The sequence below is a fragment of the Podarcis liolepis genome (genome assembly GCF_965112155.1).
Source record: "Podarcis liolepis genome assembly, chromosome: 2".
In the NCBI taxonomy this organism is placed as follows: domain Eukaryota; kingdom Metazoa; phylum Chordata; class Lepidosauria; order Squamata; family Lacertidae; genus Podarcis; species Podarcis liolepis.
In genome coordinates this window covers 62,844,588-62,859,746 of record NC_139555.1, presented here as the reverse complement: position 1 = coordinate 62,859,746, position 15,159 = coordinate 62,844,588, and the positions used below count along the sequence as shown (strand labels likewise).

General features: G+C 45.1%; 1 protein-coding gene across 1 annotated transcript in view; it reads right to left on the bottom strand.

The window, feature by feature from the left end:
* TCOF1 (treacle ribosome biogenesis factor 1) overlaps window positions 1-15,159 on the bottom strand; it is a 41,888-nt gene that overhangs the window by 20,303 nt on the left and 6,426 nt on the right. The window contains exons 3-10 of the mRNA XM_083488331.1: window positions 14,661-14,788; window positions 14,239-14,336; window positions 13,043-13,415; window positions 11,693-11,775; window positions 9,698-9,928; window positions 8,483-8,731; window positions 3,306-3,492; window positions 128-279 (exon numbers count right to left, since the gene is read on the bottom strand). Coding sequence (XP_083344457.1) covers window positions 128-279; window positions 3,306-3,492; window positions 8,483-8,731; window positions 9,698-9,928; window positions 11,693-11,775; window positions 13,043-13,415; window positions 14,239-14,336; window positions 14,661-14,788 — 1,501 coding nt within the window. The remainder of the gene's footprint in view (window positions 1-127; window positions 280-3,305; window positions 3,493-8,482; window positions 8,732-9,697; window positions 9,929-11,692; window positions 11,776-13,042; window positions 13,416-14,238; window positions 14,337-14,660; window positions 14,789-15,159) is intronic.

Sequence of the window (15,159 nt, the reverse complement as noted above, 5' to 3'; positions counted from 1 at the left end):
ACACACCAGACGCAAGCACAGGCCTCAAGCGTTGCAAAGCAAGCAACCATGAACTTAGGACCAGGATGTGAAGCACAGCCGGAGTTATACAAGTGGGCGTTTCTGCCCTCCTCGCTTTCTCAGTTACCTGGGTGAACACTTTGTCTTCTTCAGAGTCAGACTCATCGCTAGAATCCTGGCTACTGTCTTCACTCTCCTGAGCCTTCTGAAGTGGTCCTCCTGGTGGGGGCAGGGACTTTGCAGCAGACACCACCTGAGGTGCAGCGTTTGCCTTGGTTGCTAAAAGGAAATAAGGAGGTGAGGCAACAGCTCAATGGGTTAAAGCTTAAGGGGGCTGCAGCTCAGTGCCAGAGCATATGCTTTGCAGGCAGAAGGTCGCAGGTTCAATCCCTGGTGTCTCCAGGTAGGGCTGGGAACAATTTCTGCCTGAAACCCTAAAGAGCCACTGCTGACCATTGCAGTTCAGGAACATTAGGCCCTCCAGATATTGTTGGACTACAACTCCCATCATCCTTGACCATTGGGCAATGCTGGTTGAGGCGGAAACTGGAGTTCAGTGACACCTGGAGGGCCACAGGTTCCACATCTACTGTGGACAATACTGAGTTAGATAAGCCAATGGCCTGACTTGGTATTGAGGCAGCTTCTTATGATAAGATAGCTTCATCTGTAGATAGGAGCTCACGCACTCTGGACCTGTGGCTGCAGCCATTTCTTATTAAATGAAAAAAGGAACAGAAAGGAAGTGAAACACAGACTTCAGGAACAGCCGCAGCTCTCTTGGAAAGGTCATGTCAGTGCTTGCTGGTGATTTCCTAGTACTGGTTGAAGAAAAACAGGAAGGAATTGGAGATCACCACAGTTCATGGTCCCACTAGAAAAGCTGGACCCCGAACTGAGAAACGTCTTCCCCTCCAGCTTCTGGACAAATATGTCAGGAAGTCTGTTGGGATCCAGCCTGCAGCCATGAAGTCTAGATCTTATTAGCAGCTACCTGCTGGTGACAGATAAGCTGCTGCCTGGTATTCCCCCCTCCCCAAACTACAAAGCCTGTCAAACCTACAAGCAGGGGAGAAAGATTTTTAGATGCAAGCCTTTTTAAAAAAGCAAATCCATTGCACTGCAATTGAAAAAGAACTCACTGAAGGACAATTCCTTTAACCTTTAGCTGGTCTAAGCGCCCTGGAAAAAAACAAAATAGCCAAGCCATGCAGTACAGTAATGCCTCATCTTTGTACAGTTAGTTCAGATAGACCAAACATGATAAAATTGTGGGGGAAGTTTCCCAAGATCTCCATTAAAACCTCACACACTCTTCTTTTCCATGATCATGGTGGCAAAAAGAAAGGCATTGCAAATGCATGTTAACCCAGGGAAAGGGGTCATAGTTCAGTGGGAAACACTTGCTTGGCATACAGAATGTCCAGGGGTCCATCTTTTGGTGCAGGTGATGGGGAAAAGTACTTTGCTGGAGATTCTGCAGAGCAGCTACCAGTCAGAGTAGAATATGCTGGCAAGATGGACGAAGAGCTTGACTTTGGATAAGGCAGCCAAAGGGTAGCAGGGAAAAGACTAAGAGCTGCGCCAGAAATCCTAATAACTCACACAAGGTCACATTCAGCCATGGTTTACTCAAAGTAAACATAGAAATTATGTTTCAGAGCAAACATTGACATTGATGGATCTAAATTAGTCGTTTCAATGGGTCTACTCTGTGTAGGCCTAGCAATGGATGCAACCCATGCTTTGAAAGATGAGAGGTGATGGTTTTAAGGCACCAAGCAGTAGTCAGTGCAGCACACGTTTAAATAATATGCACTATTCAAGCATGCTACAGTGGAACCTCGGTTTTCGAGCGTCTCGGATTCTGAACGATTCGGAACCTGAACGCCAAAAACCCAGAAGTAATTGCTTCCATTTTCGAACGTGCCTTGGAAGTCAAACGGCCTCCGCTGTGTGTTTTCCCATTTTTTCAATGGATTTTGCCAACCGCCCATTGACCCTCAGTTTTCAAATGTTTCAGAAGTCAGTCTTCCGGAATGGATTACCTTTGAAAACCGAGGTTCCACTGTACTATGTCACTGCCAAAGAGAGGGTACACACGCTGTCATAGCTTTTTCTGTTGCTAAGCGTCCTTGAATTCTCGGGTTTACGTTGCAACACAACATCTTACAGTGGGTTCTATTATTTCATGGAAAGAGGCAGCTTCTACAGAAATATCAAAATTTTGGAGAACATCTAGTCCCTCAGGGCTTCTTCTCCTTCATCACTGTAAGATTCCAGGCATATTTTTTACTGCTCGTGTTATGAAACAGTGAGACCTGCTAGGCAATTTGGGGCATAGCATTTGCTGAAAAACAGTCTCTGAACATAGAGATATCCAGTGTAGGCTCATGCGGTACCACAGGGATGGATGGATAACTCTCTTCACTCCTCACACTGCCCCATAGGGGCCTGGGAAACACCCCCTAGCCAGTTCCAGAGGCACCATTCACCTGGGGAGCTTGTAGCCAGGGTTGCTGCAACAAACAACTGTGCAAGCCTTTGGGAGGCAGAGACGCAAGAGGGCATCAGAGGTGCAAGGGAAGGAAAGAGGGATGGAGACCAGTGTTGCCCACGGCACCCCTGAGCATCATTCAAGGCACCCCAGGGTGCCATGGCACACTGGCTGAAAACCACTGGTGTGGAGTAATAAAGTGATAGCTGTGTACAAAAATCCCCAGTCATAAAAACTGAGCGCAAAGCTCTCCCTGGCTCTGCAAGCTGTCATGCTGGTTTCCTCCCATGACTTAAGATGGTTTCACACCAAGTCTTTCAACTTCACAGAAGCAGCAAAGCAAAGAATATTCCAGAGAGGGTTTCATAGATGCTAACGTTCCTTTATGAATAGCTCAAGAAGCATGAAGCTATTTTTACTGGTTGTTTTCTTCAGCCTCCAAGGGGAGCTCATCACTCAGAAATGGATCTGCTTGGCAAACGCTACGAGGAACCAGAAACAATGAGCACATCCCCCCACCCCTCCTCAAAAATTACAGTCCCTTCAGCCAATTTGGAAGTATGTTCTGAAACAAAACAAATACAGAATTGGAACACTGACAAGTTCCTGACATCAGTTTCAGAATAATTGGCATCTGTTCCTGTGTTTTGGCACTTCAGAGTGCATTTGTGGGTGTGGGTGTGCGTGCTTTTACCCTTAGGGAAGCTGTTTGTTACTCCGGAGCCCCCAATGCTCAGGCAAAGAAATTTTACAGAGAAGCTGAAAACAAGAGGCCCCCAAGCACCAACGAAAACCAGGGGCTTCTTACCGAAAGGAGGTGGCAGGTTCTGTTGTGTTGGAGGAATCATTTCCTCCTCACTGTCAGATGAGCTGCTGCTGCTCTTACTCTCCGTCTCCTTCCCCTTCAAAGCACTCGACACAGCTTTCGCCGGGGTGCCTGGTTTATCAATCTGATTTTGTCTGGCTCCAGCGGGAGGCTGAGGAGTTCGCAATTTCTGCACCACAGGGAAAAAACAAAACACACACAACCGCCATCAGTGAAGGATTTATTTTCATGGCTGAAGAGTTTATTTGAGTTTCATTGGTTTCTTATGATGTGCCCCCAATCTGTCTCCCAAAACAGGATAAAAAAAGGGATATTCCTGGATGGGAAAGACTGATAATTACAGTTTTTAAGTGCAACTGAAATAGACATGGCTGTTTTGCATGACATCACTGTGCCAACAAAGGTCTGTATAGTTAAAGCCATTGTTTTCCCAGTAGCGATGTATGGAAGTGAGAGCAGGACCATAAAGAAGGCTGATCGCCAAAGAATTGATGCTTTTGAATTATGGTGCTGGAGGAGACTCTTGAGAGTCCCATGGACTGCAAGAAGATCAAATGCATCCATTCTTAAGGAAATCAACCCTGAGTGCTCACTGGAAGGACAGATCCTGAAGCTGAGGCTCCAATACTTTGGCCACCTCATGAGAAGAGAAGACTCCCTGGAAAAGACCCTGATGTTGGGAAAGATGGAGGGTGCAAGGAGAAGGGGACGACAGAGGACGAGATGGTTGGACAGTGTTCTTGAAGTGACAAACATGAGTCTGACCAAACTGCGGGAGGCAGTGGAAGACAGGAGTGCCTGGCGTGCTCTGGTCCATGGGGTCACGAAGAGTCGGACACGACTAAACGACTAAACAACAACAACAATTTTGCATGACCTGAACTCGAGATCAGACATGAGAGTTTAGGACTTGAAGTGAAGGAATATTCCTTTAGGTTTGTCTTCCCCAACTGTGGTGTGTATTCTCTGTTGAATCCCCAGGGACAATCCTACAGCTGTGAAAGCCCCCTCCCATAAAAGTGGCATCCTAAAGCAATGAAATTGCATACTTTAAAGCAGCCTTCCTGAACCTCGTGCTGTTCGGATGTTTCGCGCTAGAACTCCCGGTAGCCAAGTGCCATGGGGCGGAATTTTTTCCGTTTCATAAATGTGTTAGTAACAAGGAATAGATGCCAATTGAAAGAACAATTTTAGGCAAGTTTCAAAGTTTTCAGCTTTGTTTACGAAATACAAGTAAACTAAAGCACGCTAAATTAGATCACTCTAGGCCCTAGGGCATCAGAATTCTTCTTGGAGCAAATTAGTTCAATTCGTACAGGACACATTTCAGAAACGCCTCCTCTCCTGGAGCTCATTGGGCCAAAGAAACAAAGTAGAGCCTTCTCTTGGCATGCTTTGGCTGGCTGCAGAAGCAGGTGGAGCGGGTGGTTCGTGATCCTGCAGAAAACCTGCGCAGCTGTCTGCTACTAGTGCTTTGAAATGCCTTTTATCTTGGCTGTTTCAGGCAGAGCAGCTACATGGTTGACATTGTACAGGATATCCCGCACCTGTACTAAATCACTTGGTTACATTGAACTGACTGAGGTAACTGCGCCCCTGAAGGACCAGGTGAACAGCCTGGGAGTCATTTTGGACTCACAGCTGTCTGTGGAGGCGCAGGTCAATTCTGTGTCCAGGGCAGCTGTTTATCAGCTCCATCTGGTACACAGGCTGAGACCCTACCTGTCCACAGACTGTCTTGCCAGTGCATGCTCTAGTTATCTCCTGCTTGGACTACTGCAATGCACTCTACGTGGGGCTACCTTTGAAGGTGACACAGAAACTGCAACTAATCCAGAATGCAGCAGCTAGACTGGTGACTGGGAGCGGCCGCGAAGACCATATAACACTGGTCCTGAAAGACCTGCATTGGCTTCCAGTATGTTTCCGAGCACAATTCAAAGTCTTGGTGCTGACCTTTAAAGCCCTAAATGGCCTCGGTCCAATATATCTGAAGGAGCGTCTCCACCCCCATCGTTCTGCCCGGACACTGAGGTCCAGTGCCGAGGGCCTTCTGCCGGTTCCCTCACTGTGAGAAATGAGGTTACAGGGAACCAGAAAGAGGGCCTTCTCGGTAGTAGCGCCCGTCCTGTGGAACACTCTCCTATCAGATGTCAAGGGAATAAAAAACTATCTGACTTTTAGAAGACATCTGAAGGCTGTTTTAATGTCTGATGTTTTATTGTGCTTTTAATTCTGTTGGAAGCCACCCCGAGTGGCTGGGGAGGCACAGCCAGATGGGCAGGGTATAAGTAACAAACAAACAAACAAACAATATTACTATTACTGTGGATTAAAGTATAATCCTATCTTTCCAGGCTCTTTCTCCTTACCTTTGCTCTCACCTTGCCCTAACTAAGCAACTCTGCATGTAAGCCACTTTCTAACACCCCTTCATAAAAACACGAGAGGCCGCCCACTGGATCCGATCAAAGGTCTCTTTAATTCTCTTTCCCACAGCAGCCAGCTAGGTGCTTGTGAGAAACAACCCCCCACAAAGCATGGCATTGCAAAGCTTGCTAAAGTGGCTGCAATCCCAGGAGGAAGGAGTGTCTATCAAACAAAATACCAGAGCATTCAACTGCTTGAACAGCAAGCACTACAGACAAAAATATTTAAAAGGTCATTATCTATTATAAAAAGGACATTATCTATTATAAAAAATTTGTATTACAAGCTATCAGTTGCATTAACAAGCTATCAGTTACATTTTCAGGCTCAAAGATATAATGGAAAGCCTCGAGGAAAAAAAGAAGAAGGGCTAACTGAATTGTCCTTTAATTAAAAATTGTTTCAGAAGAGGACAGTGCTTTGGCAAATTGAAGTATGTTCCAAAGCAGATGGAAAGGACTAAACTGAACTGAAAAAGCACCAGGATCCTTTCCTTATAATTCAAATGCAGATCTTTCATAATGTTTTAAGTTTCATCTCTCCAATTAATTCAGTTGCTTTCTCCAAATGACATGAGACAAAAATATCGGCCAATTCAAAACCCCACTGATTTGTTAAGTGCTATAAAGGATGGCCTACACACATAGCATACAAGACCTAAGGATATGTGGAGAAGTACATTGTCTCTCGAGACAGACAGATGCCAACAACAACATGAAAGAGCTCATGAGAACATGAAAGGGGGTATGGGCATAAAGCAAGAAGCAAGCTTGTCCCCTCCACCAAATTCAGTTTTGCCATTCAATTGCCTTAGAAGGAAGCCACGCAGCAAGCAATGCACATTATAGTTGGGCTGAATTACACTGAAGTTTAAAGGCCCCCAAAGGAAGCAAAATCAAAGCAGCCATTTCAAAAAGAACCACCACCCCAGCATCTGGTCTACTGCATTTTTAAGAGCGCTTGGGAGTAGAATAAGGCTCTGGGCAAAAAGAGAGAGAGGTTTTCTGAGCAGCTTTCATCTATTAAGTTAGGCTGAAGCCAAGACTGGCGGACGCTTATAACAGCTGGAAGCCTTTCTTAACTTCTCATCCAGTTGTGTCCCAAGAATGAATGCAATAAGCTGGCAAGGAAATCTGTGCAACACACCTTGTCCAGCTGGCTCATTCTGATCATGTTCTGTGACCAGAATTATTCAAATCAAAAAGAAGGGGGAGTTAGGAAGGAGAAAGCACATCTCTGACAGCGCCAGAAGAACGAACATAGGACCCTAGAACTAACAATAGTGAAACCAGAGCTTGCAAAGCGTACAGCAGTTTGCCATGACAAAACATATCTGGTTATACTCCAAATGAAGTGCCACCCAGGCCCTCCTCTAACCCTTCTGGGAAAGGGTTCCATTAATAATCACTGCTTGCTTCCATTAATAATCACTAAAGTTTATGACTTTGCATGCAGAAGGTCTCAGGTAAAATCCTTGTCATCTCCTGGTAGGGCTGGGAAGGCTCTATCTGAAATCCAGGGGCGCTACTGCCAACTGGTGTAGACAAGACTGAGCTAGATGGACTCGCAAGAAGATAAAAGCCTGCTGGATCAAGCCAGTAGCTCGTCCAGCCCAGCCTCCTGTTCTCAGTCACACAAATTATTTGCAAGGCAGAAAATAAAACAAAGACTACAAAGCAATAACCCCCCCCCCCCAAAAAAATGGGTAAGGTGCAATAATTCAATATAGGAGTTTGAGAGATGTGCTCCCTTTGACATTCTGGAGGTTTGTAAGATTGACGCTTTGAAAATTCCAGGAAGTGTCTCACAGATCAACAGTTTTTAGGAAACTAAACTTGACCAAATACTGCTAAATACTCAAAGCAGCGACCTTAAAGCTGCTGCGGAGGACAGACATACCCCAAGACAGGCCACAGAACTGAGGCAAGAGACCAAATGGCAATACGGACATCATGAACAGCAGAGATTTACCAACTGCGTTTCTGAGTGTCGAGGTGACACCAACAAGGGCTATAAACTTATTTTAAGCTTCGTAGTGAGGAGCAATAACACGAGTCCAACATTCAGAAAGCAGTTCCAATAGTGATTGTGTAATAAATGTTATGTTGTGAAGGAAAACATTTTTGCTTTATCAGTCATGACCATTCCCTGTTGTTTAAATGCGAGCATCAGAAAAGCAAGCTTATTACGCTTTAGCTAGATTGGCAACATACTGAGGAACCAACTGAATTGGAGACAGCCCGAGAGATTCTTAAAAAAGGTGATCAAGGAAGCAACCTGTAAAGTGGAGATTTCATGCACAAGAAAGACACATAATTCTGAATGCGTTAGGCCATGTAAGGCAAGGGGGGGGGGCAGAGTCAATCCCATTACAGTGGTGCCTCGCAAGACGAAAAGAATCCGTTCTGTGATTCTCTTCGTCTAGCGGTTTTTTCGTCTTGCGAAGCAAGCCCATTGAAGGATTAGCGGATTAGCGCTATTAGCGGCTTTTAGAGGCTTATCTGCTGATCGGATCAGCTGATAAGCGGCTTAGCGGCTTAGAAAAAAGGGGAGGGAACCAGCAGGAACTCGCAAGACATTGTCGTCTTGCGAAGCAAGCCCATAGGAGATTCGTTTTGCGAAGCACCTCCAAAACGGAAAACTCTTTCGTCTAGCGACTTTTCCGTCTTGCGAGGCATTCGTCTTGCGGGGCACCACTGTATTTCAAGTAGAAGCAATGCATTTCTAACCTTCTGGCTTACTGGAACTGAGGGAGCCTCATCCTCATTCTCAGATGACGACTCGCTGCTCTCTGAGCTTTCTGCTTTCTTCCCCCCGCCAGCAGCCTTGGCAGGAGGTGGCTGTTTCACTGCGGAAGTCTTTGGCGTTTGCTTCAACAGAGCTGGAACAGAGACTGTCTTGGTTGACAGGAGACTGGGTGCTGCTGCATTTTTCACTGGGGATGAGAAGGTCTGAGGGGATTTTCCAGGTGACTTGGCCTGTTTTTAAGATTAGAAGAATGGAATAGAACAGATAAAAGCCAATTCATGAACTCAAGTGGTTCATATGTAAGGCTTTAAAAATAAATAAATCCCAACATAAAAAACAAATCAGCAAACAGGTTTTGGGAAGCAACTTTCAAGGCTGAGCAACTTGTTTTGGAGTCATAGGAGGCACACGGCGATTTATCTTGCGGCTGGAGTGTCAACGATTTTTGTTACAGGTTCATTTGAACAAATAATAAAACTAACTCCTTTGAAACACTGCTATGCCACTTTCCCAGATACAGTGGTACCTCGGTTTACGAACTTAATTCGTTCTGGAAGTCCGTTCTTAAACCGAGGTGTGCCTTCCCTAATGAGGCCTCCCGCCGCCGGTGCCCTTCCACTGTTCGGATTCCATTATTAGACCGAGGCAAAGTTTGCAAACCGGGACACTGCTTCTGGTTTTGCAGAGTTCGTAAACCAAATAGTTCGTAACAGGACTGTTCTTAAACTGAGGTACCACTGTACTTGGAAGCAGCCCACATCACTAAGAACGGACTTACATAAACACAGCTATGTGCCATCAAACCAAACTACACAATTAGAGTGTTTCATTTTGAATTGGCTAATTTTAGGAATAGCAATACATTCTGTTACTGGCATTTTGGGGGAAACTGATTTCCCCCCTACATCCAGCCAATATACTGCTGAGCCCCTAACCCATGGTTTGGGGGCTTGGGTATGTGATGGCCAAATGTAGCCCATTTTTAAGCTAGCATCCCTTCTTGAATTTTGTGCTTAGTGGCTTACAGCAGGTATGGGAAAGGTATGGTCCTCCAGATGTTGTTGGACTAAAACTTCCACCAGCCCCGGCCAGCATAGTCAGGATGTTGGGAGTTGTAGCCCAGTAGTACCTGGAAGGTCACAAGTACCCTGCCTTAGGGAGAGAAAGGAAGGGCAGGTATCCCCAGGGTGTCTCACCTGTGTTGCCAAGGAGGGTTCCTCAATCTCAGTGTCAGACGAGTCACTTGTCTCAGAGCTGTCTGCTGGCTTCGTGGTTTTAGCCACATTTCCAGATCTTGCTCTGGTTTGTTGTGCTGTTTTCTTTGCTGGAGATGCCTTTACTGCATTTCCTTTAGACGGTACAGCGGTGGCTGGCACACTTTTTGTCGGCGTCGTGTCGACCTGTCTGCTTTCCGCAGCTGGTTTTACCTACAACAACGGGAAAGTTAAAATAGGTGCACGGCAGCTGAGAGCTGGAAAGTTCTCAAGGAACATGTCTTTGATAAGAATACAATACATGGCCACAGTCCTCCAAGCACCTAAACTGCAGGTTGCCCTCGATTCCCAAGCAGTTTTGGAATCTGGCATTGGACCGTGGTTAGGTAGGCAAGACCCAGAATTCAGGGCCAACTAACTTTCAACATCTCATTCTGGAGAGAAGAGACCCCTCCGCTTTGAAATGGGCACCTTGAATTAAAGAATACTGATAGTGAACAAATGTATATAAAGTATCCCAGGACACACATGGAACCAAACAAGAAGGAAGATAGGCAGTAATACACCAGGGAGAACTAACATGGTGTATAATGAATGTGACCTCACCACCAGCACTGCAACTCAAATATTTATACCTGCTATCCTACCAAATGAACAGGAGGAACTGTTACAATGCCCAAACAGGCAGGATAAGGATGTTTGGATAAGGCAGGCCTATTCTCTCCTTGATCCAATGACCTAGTAAGTCAACCCAATGAGATATGATCACACAATCTCATCACACAGTGCTACCCTCTTGTGCTGCTAAAGCCCTTGAGCTGGCAGTGTGTGGTGGGGAGGGAATACAGAAATGGAAGAAATGACATGTAGCCACTGTCTCTGCATCCCCTTGAAAGTTTTCAGGTGGCAGAAGACATCATGAGAAGGATGCGAGTGGACTCAGCTGGAGGCTGGGAAAGCAAAGGCATCAAAGGTGGGGAAGAAACAGGAAGAATAAAGGGGAGAAAGCAGACATGACAAAAAACACAGAAAAAGGCAGGGAAGAAAGCAGAAGTTGACAGCAGTTCCCATTTTAAAGCAGCAGTCAAATAACTCTGCTTTTCCTAGTTGGACAGAGGAGCCCAAAACCATGGGATAACTCTTCCACAGAATAAATTGCTGAAATTAGCCAATGGTCAAACAGGCTGGGGCTGATGGGCGGTGTAATCCAAAAACACATAGAGGGCATCAAACTGGGGAAGGCTGGTTTAGAGCAATGTTCCAGAGAGCCAGTTCAAATATTAGCACAGGCACATGGCAGCACAGGCACATGCATTAACATTCACATGGGGGAAACAGCTTGCACGAAAGCACACCAATGTCCAAATCTCTTGGCACAATGAAAATTAAATGCACAGGGAAGAGATTAGCCTGGAAAATTCCACCCCAATGTTTAAGCTTTTTCCCACAGAGCAAGACTGGGACGTGAGGAGACGTTCAAGCAAAGCAGTGGGGGGAACAGTTCTATGTGGAAGTGGCTCTCTGATGTTCACTTGTCTTTGGGAGGCAAGGACAGAAAACACTTTTCCACAATGGAGACTCCTACTTCTCTCAGCCATAGGATGAAGTGTGCGCACAGAGCCTTCCTAGCCAACTCACTTTGTCCTAAAAGGAGCTCTTAGATCAGGGGTGGGAAGCCATTTCTATGACAAGTGTCACTTGGGCCACATTACCAGGGGTGGGCTGGAGCCAGTGGTAAGCAGGATCAAAGCCAAAGGTTGGCAGGGTCGACTGGTGATGGCCAGGGGATCCATTTTCTTTAGGTTACCCACTGTTACTCCCCTTCTTTCCCACCCTGTTTTGTACCAATGGGACCTTTTCCCTCCAAGTATGGTGAAGGGAAGTAGGACAAAGAGAGCTGGCTGGATTCAAAAGTGCCATGAGCTGCATCCAGCCTGTGAGTTGGCTGTTCCCCACTCCTGCAGTAGTTGGAACTACCTGGAGCGTTGCAGTATTTGTTTCTTCTTCCGAGTCTGAGTCATCACTGGAGTCTCCACTGCTACTCTCTGCCTTCTTCAGAGCTAAGACACAGAGGAGACAAAAACACTTAAGTTGAATCCGATAAACATGAGAGAACATTAAATGCAGCTTTAGAGATCCAAGACCAAAAAAGTAGGAAGCTCTGGGGTGCTTTTTTATTATTAGGGTATCCATATCTCCAACCATCAGATTTTAAGATACTTGCACAAAGCTGTTTTTAAGTGGGCCACGACCCACAGGTCATTTAAATTACCTAAAAGTCTTGCTGTTTGGAAAGATATGCCCTGGCTGCTGGCTACTCAGCTCTGGAAAGGAAAGAGAAGCCCAAGATAGAAGAATTGTGTTTCTATTCACATGAGTCATGCCATTAGAAAGTGTCTTTAGCCTCCAGTTGGCATGTTCAGAACATACCAATCATGTACTTGAGATTATACCAATTAATGACACAGCAGCAGGATATTCTTCTGCAGTAAAAACCAATTACATTTTAAGATCCAATATGGAGGGATGTTAAGAATTCACAGCAGAAGTGGGTCATAACTGAGGAGGTTTATGTTCCTGGAGTTGACAGAAGTGATGAGCAATATCCAATATTACTACACACTCCTTGTAGAGCCATTGAAGCCAATGGACTCAAGTTACTTAAGCCCATTTCAATTACTGTACTCCAATGAGACAGAGTGTGTCTTAGTTGACCATAATTTGTAAGACTTTCCAATAGACTAGACAACATATTATTACAATTACTAGGCTTATGAAAACCCATACAGCACAAATTTATGGGGAGGCGAGTGACCCTATTTTGCATGTGATTTTGATTTAGCTAGATACTGGCCAACATCCTCATAAATAAATGAGGAAATCCAGAGAGAAAAATCTGTCAACAGACATCAAAATGGAAATGCATTTATCTCAGGTGCTCAGACAGCTCAGCATGCTTGCCATAACTTTAATCCAAGAAAGCTGCTGTGCTACACACATGCCTGCCTGCCTGCCTGCCTGCCTGCCTATATGTGTGCTCATGAGCACAACCGCATTTGTGTCCTTTGGATCCTTCAACGTGTTTGGTCTCTTTGCAATGGACACCTGCTTTCACTGAGAGTACTGAACGTTTTCCTTTTGTTGAGAATAGTTTTCTTTTATATTTATCCCCTCCAATAGAGCTGAAACAATCAAGGCTACAACATGATTTGCAAGGCAATGCAGGCAACCTCACCGCAAGTCAAAAGGAAAGATTCGAGTCTGAGAGCTTGGATGATGTTTGTGCAATGCCTTGCGACACACATCTCAAGCCAGCCAACTTCTTACCTGGCTTGGGTACTGGGGTTTTTACTGCTGCTGGTGTCTTCTCTTCCTCACTTTCAGATGAGCTGCTGCTGCTGCTGCTGCTGCTACTACTGCTTTCAGAGTTCTTTGTCTTCCTTGCAGTGGCTGCCTGTGATGCATTCTGCCCTGCTATAGCAAGAGGCTGCGAAGCAGATCCTGGTTTAACAGGGAGGATTTTATTCTGTCCTGCCTTTGTCACAGCCGGTGTTGGTGGCTTATTTGCAGTTGCCTTTTTCTGTTGCCCTTTTGCCTGGACAGCAGCTACAGCCACCCCTTTGCCTGGGAAGGAGTTTGTCTTCTGTGCAGCAAGTTGCAGCAAGTTGCTGGTTTTGTTTCCTGCTGCGGGGATGTTCACCTAAGAGGAGAAGCAATCTCATTACACTTGTCAAGTTGTACATAGGACACCACCAATGACTGATTCTTCTACAATGCTTTGAGGCTTTTCTACAATCAAGCAGTATAATTTCATAAATAAAATACATAGCCTATGCAGTCCATCACAGAGACTCCAAGTTTGCAAACAGCTCCAATAAGACCACATTAACTGGCAGCTCTGCATGTACAATAGAGAGAGGAGAGCTGTGCCCTACCTTTTGGACCATGTGCTTATTGTTATAGGCTTTCTCCTATTCAATATCCTCAAGACTGATTTCGATCTGAAGGTAGATCAATGCTTGTCTAGAACTGTCTACTCTAGACAATTGCCTAGACATTCAAAGATTGTCTAGAATTTACCATGTAAAGAATGCAACTTATTATGGTCACCCTAACAAGGTGCATTTGGATGCTTTTCAAACAGGGAATGTTTCCTTTTGCCATAGGGATTCTTGGTAGGTATGTTTTTTCTCCCAAATCTTACAATATCTGCTTGTGGGCCTTCAAAGCAGACACATCTCAGTTATTCCAGGCTCTCATGACTTTTCCTTTATCCCTGAATTAAGCATTTTGGGGTTAAGTTTTCTGGAAGGTGAGGAGACAGCTCAAACCTTCCTCTGTTCTCTTTCTAAAAAAAAAGGGGGGGAGTTTCCAAAGTTTACCTGATGAGAGATTTTGAACATACACAAACAAAGCAAGTGCTGTATTTGCAATCATGAAGTCTGATTTTCCACAGCTATCCTATTCTCACACACACCATTTACAAGCACTAGCAGTAACAGTAACAGTAACTGCCTTCTCACCTCCTTGCCAGCAGCTTCTTCCTCTTCAGAAGATGACTCCTCGTCCTCACTGCTGCTCTCCGCTTTAGCTAGGGAACTGTTATTCACAGCCACATTGCCTGCAACAGAGAAGAGATGTCAGCCTATACAAGTCTGAAGGATTTCAGTGTCTCCAAGGGGAGGGAAAACTGAAGTTGCAGGACAATTTCTATCCTGTCAAAGGACACCACGTGTCAAAATTCTGGACAGTATCTCAAAGTTCCATAGCACTCCTCATAGCAAAACCTCTTTGCAAGCAAACTGCATGTGTCAAGGACAGAGATGAGATGGTCCCTCACCGGCATTTGCTCTTTTCAAACAGCATCTAAGGTGCAAATTATACATCACAAAATAGCCAGGTAGTAAAGTGCTTGGGGACATGGAATTAGACAAGTGCATCTTACTTTTTATGGGTTTTGCTGCTTCCTCCTCCGAGCTCTCAGAGCTGCTCTTGGGATCAGGAACTCTGATCTTTGCTGGGCTGCCCTGCTTGATTTCCTCCGCCTTTCGTTTCTGGGCTTGTGAGGAAGTTCTGTTGAACAGATTTTGCAAGTATGTTGAATAGGCATTAAACGAGGCTAGTTAGCTTAAAAGGGTTCACTCAACAACTTTCTGAGTCTCATGCCTCTGTAGTAGAAGAACCACCACTGTCACTCATGAAACATTTACTTTGCTATGGAAATAAAACAAACTGGGTACTTCTTTGCCTTTTTTTTTAAAAAAAGTTTGTGGTTCAGGCAAATTGTCTCCCCAAGTTAACTTTTAAAATTAACTTATTAGAGGTAGTAATAGAACTAATCATACCCAATACCGTGAAATTAGGATGAGGAGCTTAATTAAAACCTAGTAATAGCTTCATCCTATCTGCGTGGCTAATTTGAAGCTGGAATTTTCCAAGACTGT